This window comes from Lampetra planeri, chromosome 2 (assembly GCF_965212315.1).
Source record: "Lampetra planeri chromosome 2, kcLamPlan1.2.h2, whole genome shotgun sequence".
NCBI lineage: Eukaryota > Metazoa > Chordata > Hyperoartia > Petromyzontiformes > Petromyzontidae > Lampetra > Lampetra planeri.
The window spans coordinates 8,588,251-8,613,716 of NC_136108.1; the positions used below are offsets into that span (position 1 = coordinate 8,588,251).

General features: G+C 46.1%; 2 protein-coding genes across 6 annotated transcripts in view; one reads left to right on the top strand and one right to left on the bottom strand.

The window, feature by feature from the left end:
- The first annotated feature begins 1,659 nt into the window (after window positions 1–1,659).
- Window positions 1,660–10,456, top strand: LOC144726753 (HIG1 domain family member 1A, mitochondrial-like). The gene is made up of 4 exons (XM_078605624.1): window positions 1,660–1,902; window positions 8,084–8,191; window positions 8,953–9,087; window positions 10,006–10,456. Exons 1-4 carry the CDS (start codon window positions 1,722–1,724, stop codon window positions 10,074–10,076), a joined length of 495 nt encoding a protein of 164 aa, XP_078461750.1. The 5' UTR covers window positions 1,660–1,721; the 3' UTR covers window positions 10,077–10,456.
- Window positions 10,457–12,252: 1,796 nt separating this feature from the next.
- Window positions 12,253–25,466, bottom strand: part of LOC144726730 (natural resistance-associated macrophage protein 2-like) — a 41,419-nt gene continuing 28,205 nt past the window's right edge. For all 5 annotated transcript variants that reach the window (XM_078605588.1, XM_078605594.1, XM_078605612.1 and 2 more), the window contains one exon: window positions 12,253–18,956. In XM_078605588.1, coding sequence (XP_078461714.1) covers window positions 18,798–18,956 — 159 coding nt within the window. In that variant the 3' untranslated portion in view covers window positions 12,253–18,797. The remainder of the gene's footprint in view (window positions 18,957–25,466) is intronic.

Consider the following 25,466-nt stretch of genomic DNA (forward strand, 5'->3'; position numbering starts at 1 on the left):
CCGATTCAAAATCGGGTCAGTGAGTCGCTACGAGGCGATTCCCCCTCCCCGCGTTTCACAACTTTCCCCTCCCCCACTCGGCGCGGGTCACGAGGCGGCCGCGGACCAATCGCATCGCTCGTTCACGTCGCGCGCGGACACGTGCCAGACACAGAGAGAAGAGGCGAGTGGAGAACAATTGACCTCTATAATAGCATCGGCGGCGGTGGGGCCCCTGATAGAACTTAGTTTAACACGTAGTCGGGCTTTCGCGAGCAATATTAACCATAATGCAGGGGTTTTTTGGGGGGTTAGATCGCGTAAATATATAAATGTGTCGTTAAACCCGCCCGGTTGTAACTACTGGCGAAACGTCGTACTCAGATCGTAAATGTTGTGGATTTGCTCTCCAACACACCGGTGTGCTGTACTAGGAAGTACTCAGATTGTAAATGTTGTGGATGTACTCTCCCAACACACCGGTGTGCTGTACTAGGAAGTACTCAGATCGTAAATGTTGTGGATTTGCTCTCCAACAAACCGCTGTGTTGTACAAGGAAGTACTCAGATTGTAAATTTGTTCTCCAACACACCGGTGTGCTGTACTAGTGACGAATTGGCCACGTTCTGTTTACGTGACACACCTTACTAGTTGGCGGTGGCGGGTTTAACGACATGTTTATATTTACGCGATCTAACAAAAAAACTATTATGGATGATAAAACTTAACTTATACAAATGTTACCTAATTAAAAACATTTTATCGTATGATATAAGTTACCTATCAGACCTTAAATGATTAAAAAAACATTGGTATTAAAATTATAAAATGTTACCGGCACATTGCGTGAAGGGTTTAAGGCCCACTGTCAATGCAGTATCACCGGATAATTGATTAAATTGTATTGGTCGGTTGAATGTTTTAATCGTGAGTCCTTGTCTATTACACGTGGCAGTTCACCAGTTTTGGTTCAAGCTGTCAAAACCGGTCAAGAGTTTGCTTTGCATCAATTATGCTGAACATTTTTGCAATTCTATGCCTTGTGATGGAGCGGAATTGGAAATCATCTTTTTTTTTATCAAGGACCACACATGGAGATGTTTCTTTATTTTGAATACAAATTCTATTTATATGACAACACAATATCATAAAAACGATATTGGTTTAAAGTACATAATAAAGAAACGACGTTTCGGGCAATGCCCCTTCTTCATTCGACATCATAAGCGTGCTAAATGGAAGCCAAGGCGCGTGCTTTTTTGTGCGCTACGTCATTGATTCCCAAGCGATGTGACGAAGCGTCATCACGCTCGACAGTGTTTGAAACAATTGACGTCATGAGTGGAAATGTGTGTCTTTTAAGAAAGCTCATAAGCAGAATATAATATTAACTTTCAACAAACGGAGCGTTTCAATTTACATAACAAGAGAGGCAGTGCTTGTACAACACATTAAGCGTACTGTATATAAGTATATCCACACGCTATTGCGTTACTGGATGACGTCACTGGCACGTAACCGAAAGACAGTGCTTTGGTGTGTATGACGTCATTACTCAACTCTGAGCGTTACATCACCCCGTTTTTTAGCGTCACGCGTTCGACGTCGGAATTTGCCGTGACGTCACCGACAGCGCATTCACAACGCTATTGGCCTCGCTCCGCGCGAGTTCTCATTGCGTCTGACGTCATCGCGCAATCGCATGACGTAAACACGCGACGCATGTCGCGTGACCGCGGCAATGACGTCATTCGCCTTAATAAAAACCCTCCCCGAGCGATCGACAGGCCTAGTCGTCGCTGTGCCGCCTTCCACGAACGCCGGTTTCGCTACTGGCATCAGCATCACCATCACCACCATCACCACATCCTCTTCGTCGTCAGCGGTCATCGCGCCAGTTCCATCTCTTCTTCTTAAAGCAGGTGAGGTCCAGCGTGGTTTATATGACCTTGTTTTAAGTGCTCGAGCAAGACGCGGCGGTCACGGTGCAAGTCGGGTAGGGTTTTATTTTACACCTACGTGACTTTACCCAAAGAGTTGGGTAGGCTTGCGTAATGAGCGACCCGAGTTTGTGCCAAACGTCAATCGGGGGGGGGGGTGCGATTGAAATTCCACATTGCCATGGCACGGCTCCCGGAGTGCCATTCATGAAGAACGCTGTTGAGATGTCACATTGGTACCGGTTTTATCGGACCCCGGAGGGTCGTCATAATGATAGGTTAGTCTTGAGTCGACCCTTATTGAATTTGACATTGAGTACATGTGTATATTACCGTCAAGTCGACCATGATAAATCCATCCTTAAGGCCTCTCAAGTGCGCCACATACGTTTTTGATGACTGAATTACAATATTTGACCTCAATTTATTTTCAATGGCACATGCAGTTGTGTCATAGTGTGCAGAGTGTGAATGTATGTACGTACGTATAGTGGATAATGTTATAAGTTGCGAGAGGTCAAAAGTGGTTGTCCTTAACCAAAGCGCTGCCCCGTTTAGGCCGACCCTGTTAAACTACTTTCAATGCCACTATCGGTGGTTAAATCGCATGAAGTGACGAGTTCTATGCTTCGTCAACCTTAACCCAATCATCCTTGTACTAATTGGTGGGCAGTTTTATAAGACTGGGTCCCGGCATAGGAACATGGAAATTCCATCTGGTTCAGGACATTTGAGATAAGGGGTTAGAATGGGTAACTTTGGCTGTCAGATGATATAGGACGTGTAACATAAATATCACTAAATTGTAATCCACTGCTGGATGAAGGCCTCGCCACTTAGCGTCTCGGTTATGGGACATTTTTGACCCTACTTCACCACGTTCGTGCCGGGGGTGGGGGGGGGGCTTGGACCAGTGCAGGTATCACTCGCCACTGATGTTTAGCTGTAGCTTGGTATCTAACCCGGGTTACTTGTCATATTGATGAATAACATGTACTTACAGCACTTTATACCTTATTTGTTAAAGGAATTTATTATTTGGACTTCTATGTAACCGATGCCCTACTGCATTTCTAAGAAAGTACACAACTCTGCTCACCATGGTATTAGAGGCACCCAAATCCTCGAGTCCAGGATGCATGTCTATAGCACGCACAGGAAATGCTCCGATGAAATATTTTGCCCAAAATGTGACCTCCCATGAGACAGCTTTCCATGGTGAATGCCTATCATGCATATAGATCAGGTGGTTGTTGATGTTGTGTTAGTCATAGGTCTGACGGTATGAGACTGGGTGCACTTTTAACGGAACGAGAGCCCATTGGGAGAGCTGGCTTTTTCAGGAAGGAACTAATGAAACACTACGTACAAAATGTTATACGACGAAGAACGTGTCATTCATGATGGTTTTGGGAAAGGTCAAAATCTTGACCTTCAGCCTACAGTATGACGTTCAGTCATGTTGGCCAAATTTAGCAGCAGTGTCCCGCTCTGTGATATGCGCTGTCTATTAGACATGTCAGGTCACAGCGGTTCACCATGGCTCTGTTTTTTTTCTATGAAACTTTGGAGTTCATGGGCCCGGGATAAAGTCGGCGAGGGTTGATGTACAACCGACCTTGATCGAGATCCTCTATCCTGGCCTGCACTTCTTGTTGCTGCCAACGTATCGTTTCTCCCACCATGTATTAATCTCTGAATTCCTCCATCCCTACTTACCCTTCTCCACACCATTTCATCCAGTTGGTCTCTGCATCCTTCACTCCCCCCACTAATTTCCTTCCTCTTCATCCATCGCTACAGGCTCTACAGCATGGCTCCAATCTTTATACTGTCCTGTATTCTTGCTTCCAACCGCCCCTCGCTCCTCTCCTCAATCCCTCTCTGCATAATCCATTCATGCCTCCCTCCCCTCCCCTCCACCCTTAATCCCTACCCCATCCATGCCTTGCTACATCCATCCCGCCTTCTATGCCTCCCTCCAGCTCACTTAAAAATGTTGGAGACAATTTTATATTACCAGTGAACATGGCATGATTTGTAAATGTTTTGCGAGTGAATAAGCCATTTACACTTACCGTAGTTATTACAAAATACAGTATCAACGACTGTGCTGTTGCAGATACACGAGCATAATTCCACTGGCTAAATATTTAAATGTTCGTGCATTTTAAAACGCTATTTTACTGCTACATGTTTTTAGGTGTAAATATTGTAATTTGCACGTTTGGAAACGGGGTATAAAGTGTGGTGCAATTTAAAACTTGAGATTCTTAAACTACTACTGTAGACTGTTTTAAGTACATTATTGCACTTTATTGTCTTGTATTGAGATTGTATTACACCACTGTAACTGCACTGCATTATTAATAACGTCAAGTGTCTTCCTGCACAAAGAAGCTGCCTTAAGTCATTTAAAAATATTCCACATTCTCATGGCAGGGGTCAGTCTGTGATGACCATGCACCACGATGACCAGGCACGATCTCAGGACCGTGTAATTTAACCTTGATGCGCATCGCCAGTGGTTATGTGCATTTGGAGGTGAGGGCCCCCCCCCTCCCCAAGGAAGTATAATAGAAGGCAGAAAATGGGGGGTCCCCCCCCCTTTGTTAAAGAGTCAACTCAGTGTGACTGTGCAGTTTCCACTAAAGCCGCATTCTCCACACTCGGCATGAGTTGCACGGCACGAAGACACCCACCACCAGCCCTTGCCGACAGCGACGTCACGTCTTAAGATGCAAAAACACAGGGTACGGCCAAACGCTGCTTTAATAATGCATTTTTTTGCCATCTTCACATGGAAATATTATGTGGGTGCTGCAAACGTTTAGACTCGACCAATATTGTTAAGCCAGGTTTATAATTTATTTCTCAATGTGGGGAGTGAAAAACTGGCTTTGTGCAACTTACTTGATGGCCATTATATATTTTTTGTTATATCTCTGAATTTAATATATATTTTTTTACCTTTTTATCAACATTAGTTTTTTTTCTTCCAGTTTTATTTAACACGTTTTACTTAGTCTTTAGCCTTACACCATTTTGTGTAGTTTTCTTTTGGAAACCTTTTGGTAAAACTTGTTGCGTTTTAAGCCGATCTCTTTAGAAATGGGTTGACGATAGAAGCAGGTAAGGAATTATGAAATAGTCGTGCAATATCTAGCTTGGGAATTTCTGTTCAAATATACGACCCATAAAACTAAACAACACCCAACTTTATTCATCATCAGCCATAGTTTGATTCTCCGCTGAACAAAGGCCTCGCCGTATACATTAATAGCAGCAAACTGAAATATGGAAATTGTGAGGAGCTGATTTTATTGGTTTTATGGTTTTATTTATGCCACCCTTTTTATACAGGGGAATTGTCTCAGTGGTCTACCACTTGGTTTAAATAGACCAGTAGATTATGATTATATAATGTAGATTCTAACGGTCATTAGATGTTTTCTACAATCGTTCAAGCACATATGTTGTATTCCAGGGCTTGATTTTCCAGCCCAATTACCCGAAAAATATTTTGCAACCAGCACACCACATCCAGTATCGCATATTCCTTTTGCATGGTTACTATTCGCATCTATTCTAGTCTTAACGGCAACCCAGTAAATGTTTAGTGATACAATTAAGCCCAACTTAAGACATGCACACAGAAATTAGTAATTATTGCCTACAGAGCACAACACAAAAAAAACACTGTCCAAACCCTATCAGTAATACAGTGTAACATCGAAAGATTACATAGGTTTGCCTTCAATGACTCATTTGGTTGAGTCAGACGCATACTTTAAATAGTACAAAGTAAAATTTGCATCCGCCCTGAGGTGATAAACTCCCATGAAACGAGCGCTAGGTGACTAGGCTACACCGCGCAAACACACGAGACTGGCGGGGAGCATCGTTTCCTGAAGTCCTCGCCATACGAACGTGGAACTTCTGCTGGTACTCCAGCATTATTTACGTACATCGCTTTGTCAATCCACTGCTGGATGAGGGCATTAATTCATAACGCCCGTGAGTTTAATATGGCGAGCATAGACGCCCACCAAGTATCTCCCCCCCCCCCCCCCCCCAAGACGTTCATCCAAGCGCTGTGCAGTCTAAAGCCTCCTTACCTTTTACAATCCAAAGAGACGGGGCGCATTCCAGGTAAATTGGTCTCTGCGCAGCGAGTATAGTTTGGGGCACCTTGGGTCTTTGAGTTCAGTGGGGATGTTAAGGCTCAAAGTACAGTGCACTAAACAGACACCTGTACCGTATGTAAAGAGCACGACCTATAACACTGGGTTAACTGAACGGTATTTAACATGACTGACTGCTACGTTGCAGAGGAGTCGAAATTTGACAAATTGACCCCGCTTAAACACGTGCTGCTGTAAAAGTTCAACTGGAAGACCCATAGACTGAGAGGCAGCGTTTATTTTACATGTGGCAACAGGATTTTAATGTTTACTTAAAGCTTTCGTGACTGCAGGAATTCATATATTTGGGTCTTTCGGTAAAGCCATGTAGAAAGACCCAAGAATAGGATTTTAATGGTTATTAACGTTACCGCCGTGTCACCAACATGCAGTAGGTTTACTTTATGGCCCGAAGAGCCCGTTGGGGTCGTTACTGCACTGCAAAGAGCCATGCGACCTCGGCTAACATCGGTGGATGCCCCCCTCCACTTCATCAGTGCACGCTGTCCAACGTGGTCAAATATGGTGAACTCGTACAATCGACACGGTGTGACTCTGCTCTCATCGAGCAGTGGATATGCAGCGGGCTGAATTTATTTTTTGGGAGCCCATTGAGACAAATCCCATTTGTATGCCTTGGTTGACTTGACCTTGTGTTCTGAATGTATAATGCCCCCTCTTAATATTCTTTTTAAAGCCCTTCGGAACTGCACGTTCGTGCCGAAAACCGCGGGTAGAATCACCGACAATGGACATGCAAAAAGGCCCTCTTTGACGGCCCGGAACCACGTGTTGCGGAAAAACACGCCCGAAAGTCCTTGTATGGGAATGTGCGAGGAGGGGGTGCGGCGTTGTGGACGTGCTCCGCGCGCGATTGGCTGGCGTGCGCGTGACGTCACGCACCGGGCGGGGGGGGGGCACCCTGGGTTTGGCGTTACCATGGGAGAGGTGATGCAAGGTCACAATTGATTGCGCAATCGGAGAGGGTTAGCCAAAGGAATCGATCCATTCATTGGATGAATGGCATGAGCGTGATAGTCAATTATTTTTTTTAGGTATTATTATTTTTTCAGATCCTATCAAGAGACCGGTGTTTTGGTCTATTATCTTGAGACTTCCGTCAGACTGGTCGATCTATTGTCGTCTAAAGACCCCAACAGACTGGTTTGTCCCTGTTTAATGTCTATAATTCACTTCAGTAAGTGCACATCTGCGAACCTCGCCCGTTGTAACCCGAGGCAGGGACGGCAAACACAATTACGTGGAGACCTCTCACGGTGAGTCAGCACACTGCCGCTTCTACTATCCATGCGTCCGCCTTGAGGCCAGAGGCAGCCACAACCAGTGTGAACCGCGCACCCATCACGCGATGCGTGGTGATGGGAGAGAGACTGCATCACTACTGGCCTTCCATTCTCAACCGACTGCAGACACCATTATACCGAATCACCGATCTCTGATGTGGTCTTTTGACAATATACAGGTGACATTTCAACATCGATAACAATTTTAAATTACAAGGCATCTCCATGCAATCACAACTCAAGATGATTTGCTAACATGAAGAAAACCGCCTAAATGATGGTTTAAGAGAGGGGTCTGGGCAAGGAAACGAAGAGAGCGAAACTGTGGCACAGCGCGAGACGAAGTAACCAGGGCCCATTACCTCGAGGGCACTGCTCCATCTTGGGCCATTATCTGCTGAGTGGGCAATGATGGGCACGTGGATACGAAACATTAATGCAAAAAAATAGCTCATTGAAGATGTGTTTGCACATGGCTATTGAATCCTGGCAGATCGCTTTATATTTGCATTTTCCCATTGGCTTCCAAGTCGGAAGAACACACCACGTTTGCATTGCTCACCACCAACACGTGAATCGCACCCAGGAAGCCTGCCAGGAATGGTTACGTATCTAGCACACGAACCCTCATCTGACCCCCCCCCCCCCCCGCTGTCTTGTCACTGTCCCATGCAGAAACAGCAGCAGCAGCAATGTCGTGGACCCCGGCCAACTACGAAGAGGGCGAGGGCCATATGTCGAAGCTCGCCAAGAAGAGCGCAGACGCGCCCTTCGTGCCGATCGGTGAGCGGTGGGGATGAGCGAGGTTTTGCCAGCGTCGGGGTCGATCCATTCTGGGACGAGACGACCATAAAATCTTGCGTGCGGTGTGTGTGTGCGTGCGAGCGGGGCGGCACCGGTCCAACCCTGACGTTTTACCAGGGATCGACGGTTCATGTCGTATTTGGGTCTGAAGAGAGCCGACTCGTGGTCTTGTCGAATCTCGGTGATTTAGACTCCTATCTTGAATTGCCTGTTTGTTCGTCCAGTAGGTGGCTCCTCTTATGGCGGTGGATTTTGTTTAACAGTGGCTATTACATGTCTTCCCTATTTCTATGCTTGTCTAATCAGATGGCTATCGTGGTCTCACTTCACTATTTAAAAAAAAAATATTTTTCCAGTTGTGGGTTTTGCAGAAAGCAATATTAATCGTCATCAACATTTTAAAATGTTCACAGGCTGTGAATTGAAACGTTGATTCTCCTCCAAGAGTTGCATTAACATTTAGGGGATTTTTTAAATTTTATTTTAAAGCCTACTACAGGCTTCACCACCTTAAGATAGAATGTGATGATACATTTGAATGATGGCTTAGAAAAGTTGTGTAATTATTAAGACTTATTGGAATGTCCTAAAATAATCCTATTTACTCCGGGAAGCCTCACAGCATCTCATGTCTCTGAATTATCCAAAGTCCTCTGCTGGATTTGCCAGGAGGCCCTCCCTGGCTCTCGATACCCCGGATGTTAATGGGCACTGCTTCTCCTCTTCTTTCTGCTCTGCAGGCATCGGCGGCTTCCTGGGCGTGGTCGCGTACGGCCTCTACAAGATGCGGTCACGCGGGGACACTAAGATGTCGATACACCTGATCCACATGCGTGTGGCCGCGCAGAGCTGCGTGGTCGGTGCAATGACTGTCGGTAAGGTTCGCCTTAACACATTTGTTGCACAAATCGTTATTGTGTGTGGGGGGGGGGGAATTGATTGCTTAGTGTTGTGTACGTTTTGTTTGAATTATGCACTGTTTTGAGTCAAGAAAATGGTGTAAAAATACGTTACTTGGAAAGAGCATGAATTAGATGGTCAAAATATAACCAAAATTATTTTATTCTTGGATCCAATCAATATCCTGAATTGATTTACGTGTTTAGTTTGTCCTTCCCACACCTGATTATCATGGTTGGCTATGTATGTTGCAAAAGAAGGTATACATGTGTGATAATTAGTAGAATCGATGGGAGTAAATGGTTAGGTGTCTGACATCATTTTTGTCATCAATGCTCGGTGCACTGCGCAAAAACCTTGTTTTTCCCGAAATATTTTATTGTGCTACGAACAGTCAACTTGAAATGAGAAGTAAATTTAAGTTTGTAACTCTCACTGCCAGAGTTTAATATCGTCAGAGAATGTCCCTGGAATATGTAAGAGAAACAACATCAATAGGCCTCCTTTATTCACACGGGCACATGTTTTATATGCTCTGCTCAGTGTTCTTTGCATAGCAACAGGAATGATGCTTTTTTGTTTTTCAAGATGCAATGCATCTTGAAAAACTTGAGACTTGGATTTTATTACCGATGGCTGAAGCCTGCATTTAAACCCAGGATCTCAGTGGAGCTGGCTGCAGTGGTCCAGCATGACTACTATGAACCCCATGAGAGAGGAAAGGAGATGCACTCAGACCTCCACCCAGAATCGCAGTGGTCCGACCGACAGTCAACATGAACCTGTTGAGCTGACCAGTCGCCTCCAAGGCCTTCCCCATGATCAATGCTGCCAATTCCGTGTATATTGTCCCCGTGACTGACGGCATTGACGTCTGCCCTTGTCGTCCGCAGGTGTCCTGTACTCCATGTACAAGGAGTACATCGTCAAGCCCAAGGAGTCTACCGCCACCGAACCGAAATGACAGTGCCGTGGAGCCAAGAGACTGGCGTGCAATGTACGCAGCTACAGATCCCCCCCACCACCACGCTCGCCAAATTGCCACAGGCTCTTCAAATGGGGGCATTTATGTTAAATTGTAAGAGAATTAGAGTAAAGAGAAATTAACAAGACTTCGCATTGAGGAAGCTACAATAGGCAATATTGTATTGTGGACATTTGTTTGCGTTGGCGTGGGGAGAGATGCAGATTCCTGTATATTGTCGCAGCTGTATTTAAGCAAATGAGCATTGTCCCATGTTGCCTTGATGTTCGTGTAACCTCTGGCATCCTACTGATGCCACTGACAATTTACCTTGTTTATGCTATGCTGTCGGACTGAATAAATGTGCATGTGATGTTTTAGTTTTGTTTGCTTTGTCACTGCTGCAATGCTGGTGAGGGAAACCAAAGCAACATCTTGAGGCTCCTTTTTATTTTGATTGTTTCACCAATTTTATCCCAACATGACAATGATAGCACATATCTCAAAGCAGCAATAGCTTGCAGATATCACAGAGCTACTTGGGAGATCCGTTCAAGTGACCTGTGGTCAACAAAGGTGACGGGCATTTTCCTACTCGCTTTGCGAGACGGCAGTGCTTATTGCAGGAATCAAACGTAAAAATGTATTTCTCAGAGCTGTCAATTAGCCAAATTTAAATACAGAACCAACTTTAATCGAGGGGCTTTTTCAGCTGTTGGTGACCAGGCTGAAACGAGAAATTCACTGCACTTGAGATCCCAGGATAATCACAGGTGGCTGACTGGATTAGAACCCAGAGTCTTGGCAGTGCCAGCCAACCTCTAAACCGTCTGGCCATTATATTTTTATGAAGGGTGGGCAGATGTGGTGCAAGCAGCCATGATTTGCATTTTCCCAGCGTTGGGGGTGTTGGCTTGAGGAAATGATTGTGGTTTTAACCGTGACTGCTTAGTTGCACCCAAGCCTCTAGCCGGCGGTGGCGAGGCTTTGTGGGGGAGGTGGGGGCAGTGGTTTGTGGATGGATGTATCGACCTTGCATCCTGTAGTGGTAAAAGTTGTTTGTGCACGTTTTATTTACAAAAGCGATGAACGGGAGGGAGGGGATGGTGCAGTAGCACGTGCACTGGGCTGTGTACCTGGCGAACAAAGTTCGATTCCCAGCCACAGCTTGCGTTTATTTGTGAGATGCCTAAGCTGGTCCTGGGCCCTTCCCTTCACCAACCTGTCCTGATCAGCATGGTGAAGCGTGAAACAATCCATATAACCAACAGTAGGTGAGGCCTTCATCCTGCAGTGGATTGATAAAGGGCTGTACATAGTTTTAAAATTATGTTTTTTGTTGAAAGCTTGGTGCCAATTTATAAGAGCCTGGAGCATCATTCAGACATTGGAGAAATGCAGAATTCGATTCTGTTGGTGCATATAAAGTTGTGTAACCAATTGCACCCCCCTATCAATCTACTGTTAAGCCGTGTCAAAGGGTTCTGTGGCCATACGTCACTGGTGAAATCGAGTTTTGTTATGTACATAGGGTATGTTTGTATAGACACAAGGCAGCGTTATTAAATAGAAATGGTATTGTAACATTTACCTTCAAATACAAACCTATCTATTACACTGCACAATCTGGTTACCAAACGGTATTTATTCGGAAAAATTAAAGGTGTTTATCTTAATAATATACACATGAAAAATCACTTTACACTTTGTTTGTCCTGTATTGAATGTTGGACATTGCTGCAGCAAATAAAACCTCCACTATACAATCCACACGCAGTCTCTCTGCCTTGTGCCCCGAGAAGTCGGGTCCCACAGTGGCACAATGAGCTCGTCTCCCTCGACATTTAATTCGGGTGTCTGGGGGTTCTTAATTTAATTTCTGGCCCGATGTCAATCCACTGTTGGCTGAAGTCATCTCCATGCCGGGGCAGTCATGGGGGCTGTTTTGAACCATACTTGAGTGCAGATTTGCGAAGACGGGGAAGCCTGGGCCGGTACAGATCACTTCCCACGGATATTAGCTGTGACTGGGAGCCGAACTGAAGTTGCTGGGTTTGTGCTGTCCAAACCGCTTCACCACCACTCCCCCCTGGGCTCTTAGCGGGTCTGAAAGGTCAACCTCTTCTTCACGAAGTTAAGAGTATACATTTTAAAATAACAGGCTTACTCCCAACAGTCTTGGAACATCCATTTATTAAAGGAGACAACACTTTGGCCATAATGCACGTGTAGGTGGAACGGGACCTTCACTGCCAGGCTGTGGTATGTGCTGACCACCACACATTTAAACGTAACATTTTTCTTCGGACAGGACTTTCAGCATGAAGGCCACCCTCTTATTTGTGTGCACGCAGCGACGTTAAACGCGTTCAACTCTGACCGAGAAAGACGCACGCATCTCAATTGTCATCAGCACCGTGCACCAGCAAACAGTGGCGATTCCAGGATTGAATAATAAGTGGGGGTTGAGGGGGGCACCCAAATCCACACTCAGTGTAAAACGCCACCAGTGGGATGAGTGTGAGCAGCCGTTGTAAGTCACGTCTCGACTAAAACTGCTGTGGGATCTTCAAAAGGAAATAGATGGCGAGGTCTTGTAGCATGAATGACATCCACGATGACCTCTAACGACCCCAAGGAGCTGCCTCATTTGGGGGGGGGGGCAGAAAAGTACAGGGGGCATTTCTCTTAATTATGGGAGAATGAGCACCCCACGTAAACGCATCATAGAATTGCCACTGCCGGCCAAACTAAAAGAAACGTCAAGTCGTCGATCGAGATGTCTTTGGCATCCATTTGAACACCTGACCCGGTGGCTTCACGCACCACCAGTTTGGCAGTTTATGAAAAAACAGGCGATCATTCGACTACACGTACCCACGTTTACAGGCACTTGTGCGTGTATATCACAAAACCGTGACGTATGTGACATATACGCAAAGTCAAAACCACCGACCTTGTGTTGAAAGTGATTTTATGCAGATCATTTCTCCACTAAGCGTCAAATAATGCGCATAGAGCACGCATTTATTATTTCATTATTAAATACATTTTGATTTCTACTGGTATAAATAGAATTATAAATTAATACATTAACAGGATACCAATCGGATGTTCGGCAAGGGACATTTGTTGTACAAGCCTTATCCGGACGAGGGGTGCGGGTAAAAACATTTTTATTTCACCAGGAAAGGCCCACTGAGCTATCTAGCTTTTTTTGGAAGCGACCTGGCCACATATGATAGGTCAAGACAGTGACTTGTGGAAATATACAGCAGCCATATACTCTAAACGCATGTTTCTAAACGTGGAGGGAAAAACCGGAGGACCCGGAGACAAATCCACGTGACCATGGGGAGAGACATGCAAACTCCAAATATGCAAGTGTCAGGGTCGGGATGGACCCCATTAACCTCCTGTAAAAGCAGGCGAGGCAGATAATATCTCGCCACCGCGGCGCCCCTATTAAGGACACCACCGCAGGTCAGGCCTCCCTGTTGCTTTCTCAGAACTTGTAATTAAATCGATATAAAATTGTAACGATTCACCACTGACAATCATGAATGTCACGACGAATTGTCAGATCCTCCTCCAGCACAACAGCAGACCACAGACGATCCCGAGAACTTCCGAGGCCATTCGAGAGTCCGGTGTCCGGTGCACTGCTCCATCCACCAGATAGCCCAGATTTGGCACCACATTCTCATCTGTCCAGCTCTTTGAAGGATGGCCTACATAGGTCGACATTTCGAAAAATGGCACTGCTATACTGGATGCTGTTTGCTGTTGATTACATATAACCGAATACTCATTTGAATGCCGTCGATTCTGGTTCTGGTTCCAAGTTCGCCAAAGTGCACAGAGGTTGGTGACCATGATGAAAACAGCCAAGTGTTTCATGACGTTCCCATGATTATGGAACATTTTGTATCAGTTTAATGTAACTGAGAAAATATAGATTTGAAGCTTTCGTGACGGCAGGAATCCATACTATTGGGTTCTTTCGGTAAAGTCACGTAGGTAGAAAAATAATAGATCACGACGGCTACTTCAGCAGTTTGTTTCTTGCTGTGGTTGTCCCACCTGATGACGATTGCTTGTGTTGCGATCGAAACGTCGTGATCTATTATTTTTCTACCTACGTGACTTTACCGAAAGAACCAAAGTGTAGAGAAAATATAGGTTGTGTTGTTTTTTGGGCCTCCATATATTATAAACCTAAGACTTAAAAAAACATGCGTTGTAACTGGCATTGGCCAAACATCCCTCTGCCGAAAAATTACGCAAATTCATACCGGGAGTACACCTCCCAGTTAGGTACGGTGCGAAAAAAGTTCAACATATATACGTAGCATCATCGCCCCCTACTGTGATAAACTTTAGTACGACCCTCCTGAAAAAGTGTCTTGAGACTGACTCAGTGAGGCTTTCCTGGCTAAACGAGCATACATCTCATCGTCGCTGTGCAAGACAGGGCACCCTCCCGAGGGACAGGCGGAAGCTTCTCAATTTTGACCCCCTGACCCCGTCTCAAAGCAAACGCCGACAGGGCAGCAGTCGCAGCTACAAGGTGCATGCGGCACGCGGTCCCCTTTTAAGGCGATTCTGAGCACGTTACACCAGTGTGACGTCAGAAACCTGGAGAGACATCATCATGCTGCAAAAGTAATCAAATGTAACATTGTGTAGACACTTGATTCGAAGCTTTCGTGACTGCAGGAATTACTCTTTGGTTCTTTCGGTAAAGTTACGTAGAAATAAAATAAATAATAGAATACGATGTTTCAATTGCAACACAAGCAACCGACATCAGGTATGAATGCAAGCTCGGAGAGAGACACATGTACAGAGAGACAAGCACAGATACGGAGACAGACACACAAACACACAGAGAGACAAACAGAGAGTGTCTCTCTGTGTCTCTCCTCTGTCTCTGGCTCGGAGAGAGACACATATACAGAGAGACAAGCACAGACACGGAGACAGACACACAGAGACACACAGAGAGACAAACACAGAGAGTGTCTCTCTGTCTGTCTCTCCTCTGTCTCTGGCTCGGAGAGAGACACATATACAGAGAGACAAGCACAGACACGGAGACAGACACACAGAGACACACAGAGAGACAAACAGAGAGTGTCTCTCTGTGTCTCTCCTCTGTCTCGGAGAGAGACACATATACAGAGAGACAAGCACAGATACGGAGACAGACACACAAACACACAGAGAGACAAACAGAGAGTGTCTCTCTGTGTCTCTCCTCTGTCTCGGAGAGAGAGACATATACAGAGAGACAAGCACAGACACGGAGACAGACACACAAACACACAGAGAGACAAACACAGAGTGTCTCTCTCTGTGTCTCTCTCCGTGTCTGTGTTTGTCTCTCTCCGAGCTTGAATTCACACCTGATGACGGCTGCTTGTGTTGCAATCGAAACGTCGTATTCTACGATTTATTTTATTTCGACGTCTTTACCGAAAGAACCAAAGAGTAATTGTGTAGATATTGTATCCGTGAACATAAAAAACAGTAATACTTGATGTTTATTTGTTACTCAATATATTAACGGGGGGGGAAACATGTTCGTATATCAATTAAAAACCGTTAACTCGACAAACTTCAGAGATGCTCAGCTACCAAAGTGTAAAGTGCGATCTCATACTGTAAGTCAATCTTTCTGCCATAAAATCTGGTGAACACCACCAACGGTGGGTAGCGAGGGCCAACAGGGCTTAGTCAGCCCCCCCTTAAACCATACTTATTTCCCAGCTTGCAAACACAGCCCACACAGTAAAACATCTGGAAGCCGGACAAGGCGAAAGAGCACAAGGTCCACAACCACGAGCCGAGCACGCAGTCCGCCGACACAATTGGTGAACCCCAGACCCTTGGGATTGCTGGTCTACCACGTGCTCTGCCAGTGGGAACCTTGCACCCTCATATTTTTGGATATTCATTTTTTTATATTCATAGCATTTTAAAAATGTATTTCATTAAATAGTTATATACATATTTTAGACCCCCCCCCCCCTCCCGTCGCACTTACAATGATGTTCACACGCCACCGAATTCCAGGTCCGAAAATGTATCCCATTGACAATTTGGCAAGGAATCAATGCGCCCAAACTGTTTCTGCCGTCACCGATGTTACGTGTCGTGGAACCGCGTTATAAAAAGAGATTCCACGTAACCCAACCACGACGCCCCACGACAACGCAAGTCTGAACGTCCGTTCTGAAGGAAGCCGACAGCAACTGGGCCCGGAAATTTTCGCCCAGATGTGGTCATCTTGGTGCAAAGTTTGATGAAAATCACACCCCCCTTTGCCAAAGGAGGATCTTGCTGGAAACCACTTGGCACAAAACTCACATCACATTAAAATGAAAATAAAGTAAAATGATGCTCTCTTCCTGCAGACAATGCACAGCTGGCTCAAAGAGACGCCTGCTAAAACACATCTCTGGATCAATGCACATCTCTGCCTAAACTTCCAAAACCTCATGGACAATGCACAGCTTCCAAACACAGCGACGCTGGTAAACTGGTAACACACACCAAGCAGCACGTACACATGTCCAATACTCACACGAAAGGATGTTTACTTATGTAGGAGAACTCTTATCAATTAGTGCTGGCACTCGTGTTGATCATAATAATAATCTGCCTATCAAAGACAAAGATCCCCGTATAGCCTTAACAGACTTCATAAGTGCTTGTTATCAAGCACCTATGAAGGCCGGCACGCCACACGAGGGGGTGGGTGGCCAGCACCACGCCCGGCCGCCTTTGTCTCCCTAGTGGCGATATTTACACACTGCACCAGGTACTCATTTGTTGATGACTCAACCTAGGGGAGTCCCAGGACCAGTTCAGATAATCGTCACTCGTGGTGGCCATGAGCGGGAATCAAACTCGGGTCGCTGGGTTCGGAGCGCAGCACGATAACCTCTACACTACCGCTCCCCTCTACATCTTCCTATCACGTGCGCATACATACACACACACACCCATGTTGCCCACCAGGTCCTGCCCACGGTTTCAGGTGCGACCAAAACACGCTCTCCGATCCGCGGATCACGGCACTTCGCGTCTCGGTGCAGCCACATAGCACAAGCGGCACTGCCGCACTCGCACCCAAACAACAATGGTACTGACCCCCCCCCTCCTCGAAAAGACAAAGATCCCCGGTACAGCCTTAGCAGACTGTTGGGGCAAGTGCTGATAGCGAGCACCTGTGAAAGAGGGCACGGCGCACAACCCACCAACCTTATTAACCCTCCGAAGTTTACGTAGCTATTACTTAATGTTTTTCGTATACGATAAATGCGTGGGAGCAAAGGAGGGGGACACGCCTCACAGGACGTCCGCATCGGAGGCTTGTGCGAAGGAGCTCGATGGATCGATGGATAGCGTGACCATGCGGGACAGCGACGGTTTGTGGAAGACATCACCCAGCAGTGGATAGATGATTTCCAAAGAAGATTATGGCGATATGCATTGTTGACGTCGGTACGCTCAGTCTGGGCAGCACAGTGATCAGAGCGTTCGACTCACGAACAGAAAAGTCGCAAGGTAAAAGCTGGGTCAGGAGTCAACTGGGCTCATCATCCTTCCCGGCGTTGATAAAAATGAGTCCTTCTTAAAGGAGGAACTCACTGAGAACACCCTTGACAGAGGGACCCCAACGGACAGGCAAAGACAAATAGCAACTAATGGACATTGGGGAAAAAAGGAAGCGGCGGTCAACCCTGGGCCACATAACACAGACGGAGAAGCACATGTGGAATGCTCACGCTCGGGGCTTAACTTCTCACGGAATATTTTCTGGGTCGCTGACCTGGTAAGACTCGGTCGAAATTGAGCCCCGATTACCGTTCCTGGCTGCAAAGCATCATGGAGCCGGGACTGCAGCTCACCCTCCAGGTCGAGTGCGCACACCAGCAAACACCCTCGATTGTGGTTCAAGAACCTTAAAAAAGTTTTAGTAACGATTTTAAAAACACGCGCCCACACGCGAGCGCGTGCCACGTGAAGCGAGGTGGGCGCTCGACAGTTCTAGACGGTCGACAGCTCGGCCACCTCGATGCGTCCCACGACGGCGCTGCGTTTCCCGCACCAATCCCGGTCGTCGATTAGGGCTGGGGTGGAGCACACACGGCCCCATTGGCTAAAACCAGCCCGCGACTTCAATGCATACGGCTTGCGGCCACATGAAACCTGCCGCTTAAAAACGGCCCGAAAACGATATTAATATCCATCACTGCGATCATTCTTGGCCACACTAGTTGAGCACTCGATCGAGGGTTACATTTTCAACCTGCCAAACAGCGCGTCACTCATTTTTGCGCGATCGAGTCACCTGCTGTCTTTCAAGTAGTGCAAGTCACACAGTCAATGCAATAGTCCCATAACTAATTGCGTGGCCCTCCAAAAGGTATTTCAATGTACTCTTCGGCTCTCAGGAAGGAAAAGGTTCCCCACCCCTTTGCTTAGCACCAGGTAATAACGGCCTCCACCAGCAACAAGCGAGCACTCGGACCACGCCACGGCCATGGCGGTGACATGTGCACGAGCCGTCGCCGCCACGGCCGGCAAAGCAGCAGGAGGATGAGAGCGGCGGTGGTGGCAGCGGTGGCGGTGCCAGTCCCAACGGCTTTCTTCTAGGTCGCCGTCCTGCAGCGCCGTTGGAATCGCCCTCCCGAGGTGTTGGCGTTCCGACTAATGCTCCGGGTGGTCAACAAGAGAGCGCCGGTCCTCCTCCAGGCTATCATCCCGTAGGAGCCGGCTGTCGTCCGGTCGCCGCTCGTCCTGGGTAGGCCACTCGTCCGCGCTGCGATCGTCCATCAGCAGAGCCTCCATAGTGCTGTGGCGCCGCAGCTGTGGACAACGCACATGGAGATCGTCAGCACAGATTCTCAAGCGCATGGGTAATTAGTCTTAGTGAGCGACTACCCGCCCCGCATTATGGTGTTTGTTTTGCATGGGTAGAAGTGTATATATATATGCGTAAAATTGTATTTTATTTGGCCTGTTGAGGGCCAGGGGCCTCTGACACTGAAAAAAATGTTGGGAGATGATTATCTCCAATGGATTGCCCTGAGCCAGTGGAGGAAATTCCACATTCCTATATCATTAATCTTTGTAAATATCTTACTATATTTACGAAAACATACACACAGTAGCACACACAAAACATTAAGTACATAACTTGCTCAAGTAAAACGTAGTGGCGAATCATGCTGCAAAGGTCCAATAAATGTTTTGATAATGCGATTCCAACAGCCTTTTTGAATATATTTTGGGGTGCAACGATCCGGCGATCAATACCGATTCCTAAATTTGCGACACGTGCAAATCGATGTTTTCGGACCGGTCCACGTTGCAAGCAATGGGTTCACCTGACCCTCCAGTCACGACATTCGGCCACAATCAACACACCATAAAATATTTTTTTTTAAGATCGTCGATTCAAAATCGTGACTCTGAATCGAAACATTCATTGAGATTGCATTGAAAAATGAATATACAAGCCATGTATCTCTGCTAAGGTTAAATCAACATTTTCTCAAAACATTTGGACGTCCCCTGGCATAGCATTAAGTGATCTAAGGATTAGATTCATGCGTTGTTGGTGAACGTTCAAATTCATCCAATTCATTGCAGAACTGCAAACAATGTCTCCATAATCACGAACAGTAGGGAGAATTGCCAAGGAAATGTCGATCCACCTTGGCCATTAGTTCAAGATGTGACTCGAGCTCAATGTGCCAATGGTGAGATTCATGAAATGTATCAAGTCGCTCACTATTTATCAAGTGTCGACCAATCATTGTGTTTGCTTATCAGAAGCGACGGTTTAAATGTTCGTAATGCATGCTTGACGGTAAGAGTGACACTTGAGATATGTATTCTAGATTTGAAGCTTTCGTGACTGCAAGGATTCATGCTCTTAGGTTTTTTCGGTAAAGTCACGTAGGTAAAAAAGAAAATTTAAATTAATAAAAGTAAAATAAAATACCTTGGCTCCTCCCCCCTCAACCAGTATATATATACAAGGTCGGGTCTCTTGGAATTTCTCTTTACTTGATACAGCAAGCGTGCTGTGACGGTTACACCTGAAGACGGAAGCTTGTGTTGCCTCCGAAACGTCGTGATTTTTTATTTAACTTTTATTAATTTTAATTTTATTTTTTACCTACGTGACTTTACCGAAAAAACCTAAGAGTACTTTAGATATGTACCATGACCAAAGCCACACAATGATCTGGATTTTTGAAACCGTCTTAAGTGGCCTCCACGGGGCACAAATTGGATAAATAATGACCCATCAACGACTAGAGCGTCTCAAGCAGCCATCTCAAGGGTTCACTTGAAACGGTCCAAAGAACTCGTTGCATTCCTCGTTAAACAATGTAAGTGCCTTATAACGGGGCGGTGGGGTTGACGGGGGTGGGGTGGGCAAGGAAGAATTCGGGCATCACTCGCGACTTATGTTAGCCATGGATGGGAATTCAACTCATAAGCAAGGATCAATGATAAATGTCGTGGCGTTTTTTAAATTCATGATTGCACGGGACTGCCAATGCAATCCTTTAATTTTGTCGATAATAGCAGGCGGCACGCTATCATGTATGGCACTGCAGGGGGGGGGGGATTTAGATTTTGAGCGTGGACCCACGTGATCTGGCTCAGTGGTGAGATCACTGAACCTCTGACCTGTCAAACCTCACAAATGTTTACATCAACAAGGCAAAGAAAGGGCCAAGATGCTGAGCGATAATAATCTCGCTTCGACAGCCTACTCACAGAAAACACAAAAGCACGACGTGGCCGCACGTTTCGATTTCAGGTGCATCAATTTGCAAAAATTCAGGTGTACTAGCGGATTGCTGGGGTGACAAAGCAAGTGCTGGTGATCAAACGATCTCTCTCGCATGCACGTAGACACGTGACCGTGCTCTCTGGTGGTGATCTCCAGTCCTTGGGACCCTCCATCGCCCAGATTTCCTCATTGTTGGCCGGCCTCCGCCATTTACAGTAAAAATTGGTTGATGTGACAATTAAGCACCTGATGCAAACACTGCTCGTCTGCTCGTTGATATGGTATACACCCGGTTTCAGCCGTGTATGTCCGAGTCGGCGATTCGGAATGTTTCCGCATCCGGCACATTACATCCATGATACCTCTCTCAATGGATGCGGCTGTTCTCGTGCCGCGAATTACCCCCAAATATTCAATAAGAGTATATATGAACAACAGAAGGCCGTGGAGGGGTCCTTCAGAACGAAGTCAGCAACCACTGCTGCTGATGTATTAGAAGCAGAGGACTAAATTAATGATCGGAGGAATCATACCGCTACTCAGCCAGTGAAAAAAAAGAGAAAAATGCGTGATCCGTAGCGACGCTGCAGAAGCGGTGAACGTGGCAGCGCAAAGAGATGATGCCACGACAAAAGGGGCACAGAGTGAGGCCTTACCGCGGGAAGTCCTCTCCACACCTGCCAGGGCAATTATCAAGACAGAGGACTGGAAGAGGTTAGTGGAAACAATGAGGTTAAACCTGTTCGCTCAGAGATCTTACAGCCGGATTGGCCACATGCCGTAGAGCAAGTGCACCGATCCTGAGCCGGTCAAGCGATGCGAACATCACTTCACCATGGACACCTTCACTCGAATTCCACAGGACGCGGTCTCAAGTGCTGGAGGTAACAAAGCCCTTCTCGGAAATGCACTGTCACCCAAGCTGTGGTTTCTGATTTGAACCTAATGGCGGGGCCCCGGGGTCCCATAAGCCCCCGGCTCTCGCATAAACTGCGTTGCGACGTCATTTTATGGCTGTTGAAGGTGAACGAAACGGCAATCTATTCCTCTCGACGAGCTCTACACGATGCGCTAATCAAAGTTTTGTTTATGACTACAGTAATTTTGGCAACAACGGGTGCTTGGTGAAGAACGAGGATTGATTTCTGGTGGGTCGCGGCGTTTGTGTGCGCGGTGGGACAGAGTCGTCAAAAATAAACTAATTAATTACGATTTTGACTTCCATTTATTCGGGACCCCGGGGTCCCGCCATAAGGTTCATTTGTTATTATTATTATGATCCCAGAGTGCGACATACTGCAATAATTTGGTACTAAAATCGTTCACAGGTTTTTTTTCATATTAAACTTTTTTTACTTTCAAAGCTTGGAAGCTTGAAGGTTTGGGGAACAGGCTGGTTTGGTGGTGTTACCGTGGCACAAGGACGGCATAAACATTCACCACGATCCATCAAGAGCCTCGCCAACAGCCAGTACGTTTGCCATGGCAGGTAAGCAGCGGCATGCTGGGAGAAAATATCCCAAGCAGGCAAAGTTTATGCTGCCTATGCCGAGAGGTAGAACGTATTTGCAAACATCATTTGGTTGCGGCCGATGACTCATCAAACGCATTCTCCACAGCAAGCTCAATCTGTGCACATTCACAACAACCCTGTAGCCATGAACGAGTGTAAGAGCCACCAGTGCAAGTCACGAGTGGAGGTGCATGCACTCAGATGTCAACTCAATATCCAGTAGTGACATCTGAAAAATAAATATATTCTGATACTAAGACACACATACAATCAGGTGGTGCAGCACTGTCCTGCGACTACATTGAGCCAAGTTTTATTCCCATCCAAGGCAGTATCATCAAGTGATTCCTGAATGGGTTCCACATTTCTACGTCCATTCCCCTTTGCAAACTGGCATTCAAGATCAATGCAACAACGTGGGTCAAATCGTTAATGCCACAAATCCACATTGACCAGCATAAAATATGGTCAAATGATCCCCACTAATGTCACGACTTGGTGAGGCCTTCATCCAGAACTGTATTGACAGAGAATCTTTAAATATACAATCCAGTATTGACGATGAAATAATAAATTCATCCAGAAAACTTTCACCGAGTCACCAGACCCCTTTTAAGGAGTGTCCAACACCGAGTGTCCATGGAAAACACACGCATGAGGGTAAAATGCACAAAGTTTCTTAACAATCGGTCAGGAACCAATGTGCTGGACTGCCATCTCATCTATGGGCAATGTTGCAGAGCAGCAGGTATGGGAAATTCACACATCCGTGTGATCCACCAACGCTTGCCTCCAAATCACCACACCAAAGACGTAATTCCATTCAGTTGTTGCGTTTTACCGTCTATCATTGAGAAACAAAACCATAAAAAATCTTAAAGACAAACTGTTTTTTTTTCGGGGATCCCATTTTTATTTCAGATAAAAAAAATGCTCTCCCTGAAACAATTGTTAGTGTAGCACTCAACTCCCCACTGCTAGTAGAGAGTGACTGCATGTGCGAAACAGTATTTGGTTCTAAAAATCAGGCGTAGTGCAAGAACAAAAGACAGCGCAACTCCTTGCTACGAAGCATCTATAGAGACAAGATCCTTGTAAATTGAGACATCAGTGTAAACACTGCACAGACCAAGGCAGAGACACTTCAGGATAAACCGTTAATGTGCCTCTTTTTGAGGCCGGATCGCTGATACTGCATTGTTAAAAGCAAGGGGTCGTTGATTTGCAAAAAGGACGGTGACAGTAATAATGACAATAAAAATTCAGCAATGCTACAGATAGTGAAACAAAGCTTCGCAACGGCAACGAGCCTCCACAAAAGGCCCCCACGCGCATAATAATAACACTCTACAACAACACAGGCAGTGCCGTGCACTGTATTGTCAATACACTGATTGCACTGAACACGGCACAAAAAACACTGATTGCACGGAGCACAGTAGGCAACGCACTGGTTGCCGCTAGGCACACGGTCCGGCAACACGCAGCACCAGCAGCCACTGTCACCGTCGCTCACGCACTCAACCAAGTACCAGGGCGACAGCAGCAGCAGCAGCAACAACACTCATGTAGAAAGCGCAGTGGGAATGGAACCACCGAAACGAATACGCAAAGAAAAAAAAAAATCATCAGCATAGCCACCCTTTAACAATCGTTACAATTTAAGAATAAACTAAAAAAAATTGCAGTGTTCGTGCCACTGTGAAAGGCTGCAAGCAATTGAGTTAACACGCCACCGTACCTCGCTAAGGATCTGTCCCCACTGTTTAACTATTGTTTGTTTTTGCCAAATTGGCAGCGGAAGGAATGCACGGGCGGTGACCTCACTGCACCAACACCTCCATGGGTGCGTGCGGCTGAGTGGCCTGAGAGAGACCGCGTTAAACGTTACGTCGGGCGAAGGAATAGCCAACGAGCGAGTTGCCGAACCAATTCTGAAAATGATGAGATGCTCATCAGACAGAAGACTTGAGTGAAGGCTAGAAACAAGAGTTGCAGCTTGCATAAAGGGTGATTTCTAGATGGAAAAAGGAGCGATTATGACCATAGGATCAGTCCTCCCATAATGTGTTGCATGTCAGCTAACATCACCAGACCACCAAACGCATCAACATTATTCTGGCCAGGTTATTGCGAGTGGTTAGCCGGTGGAAAGACAGCCCTGCAATGTTGTGAATGAACACGTCAATGTATCCCACTGCTCAAATGAGCAACGTGGTGGGTCGTGCTCATCTACACTGGCGGCCCCCCTATGCATGTGGTTGAAATTCCACATTTGTATGATGGGGGCCCGTTTATCCATCTGACTACAATTATATTACCACATAGTGGGTACTGATTTTATGGACCCTGAGCGGAGTTGATAGGATAACATGATGGGCTAAGTTTTTAGCATCCTTTTTTAAAATGTACAAATTTTATATAAGGATGCCACCCAATAAAACAGTTCTTATCTTATGGCTACACACCTAGGCTATGTGACCTGGGCTGTCCCACACATGTGCAAAGCTTGAGTAACAAGGAGAAAAACAGACTTTGAAGTTGAACTCAAACATTGGGAGTAACATTGCAATAATGTCTTTGAAGTGGGAAATTAAGTACCTGACCCAAAATGTTAAGTGTTTTTTTTTCCTCATCAACAAAGAGTAAATCCTATGTTGCACAGCCAGAGACAGATGGCCTGTTAATTTAGCTACACGATGAGAGCAGATCGGGTTTTTCTTGGAATGAACCTTCCTTCAATCAACCTCGAAACACTCACTAAGCAGTTACATCCGTATTGTGGACGTGAAGGGATTTTACACTCACGCCAAGCATCTGGGCAGCGTTTAAAAACGCTAAATTTTTTCCTCAGCAAAACCCGCACCATTGCAACAGGACCACACCGATTGCCGGTTTTTTTAATAACAGTCCATCCTGGCAGAGTCCATACGAACTCTCCGCTGGCGAGACCGGTGCGCGCATGCCGTGTGGTGGGTCGGCGGGCAAGAGAGGGGTTGTGCCAGGCGGGTGGCAGGTGGGAGAAGAGAAGAAACGGGTTGCTGGGGAGTGG

What these genes read in the sequence shown, in the direction of transcription:
- LOC144726753 (XM_078605624.1), top strand. Translation starts at nt 1,722, where the DNA reads ATGACGTCATTCGCCTTAATAAAAACCCTCCCCGAGCGATCGACAGGC. An exon ending in ATCTCTTCTTCTTAAAGCAG is followed by an intron (nt 1,903 to 8,083) that starts GTGAGGTCCAGC and finishes TGTCCCATGCAG; the next exon opens with AAACAGCAGCAGCAGCAATG. An exon ending in CGCGCCCTTCGTGCCGATCG is followed by an intron (nt 8,192 to 8,952) that starts GTGAGCGGTGGG and finishes TCTGCTCTGCAG; the next exon opens with GCATCGGCGGCTTCCTGGGC.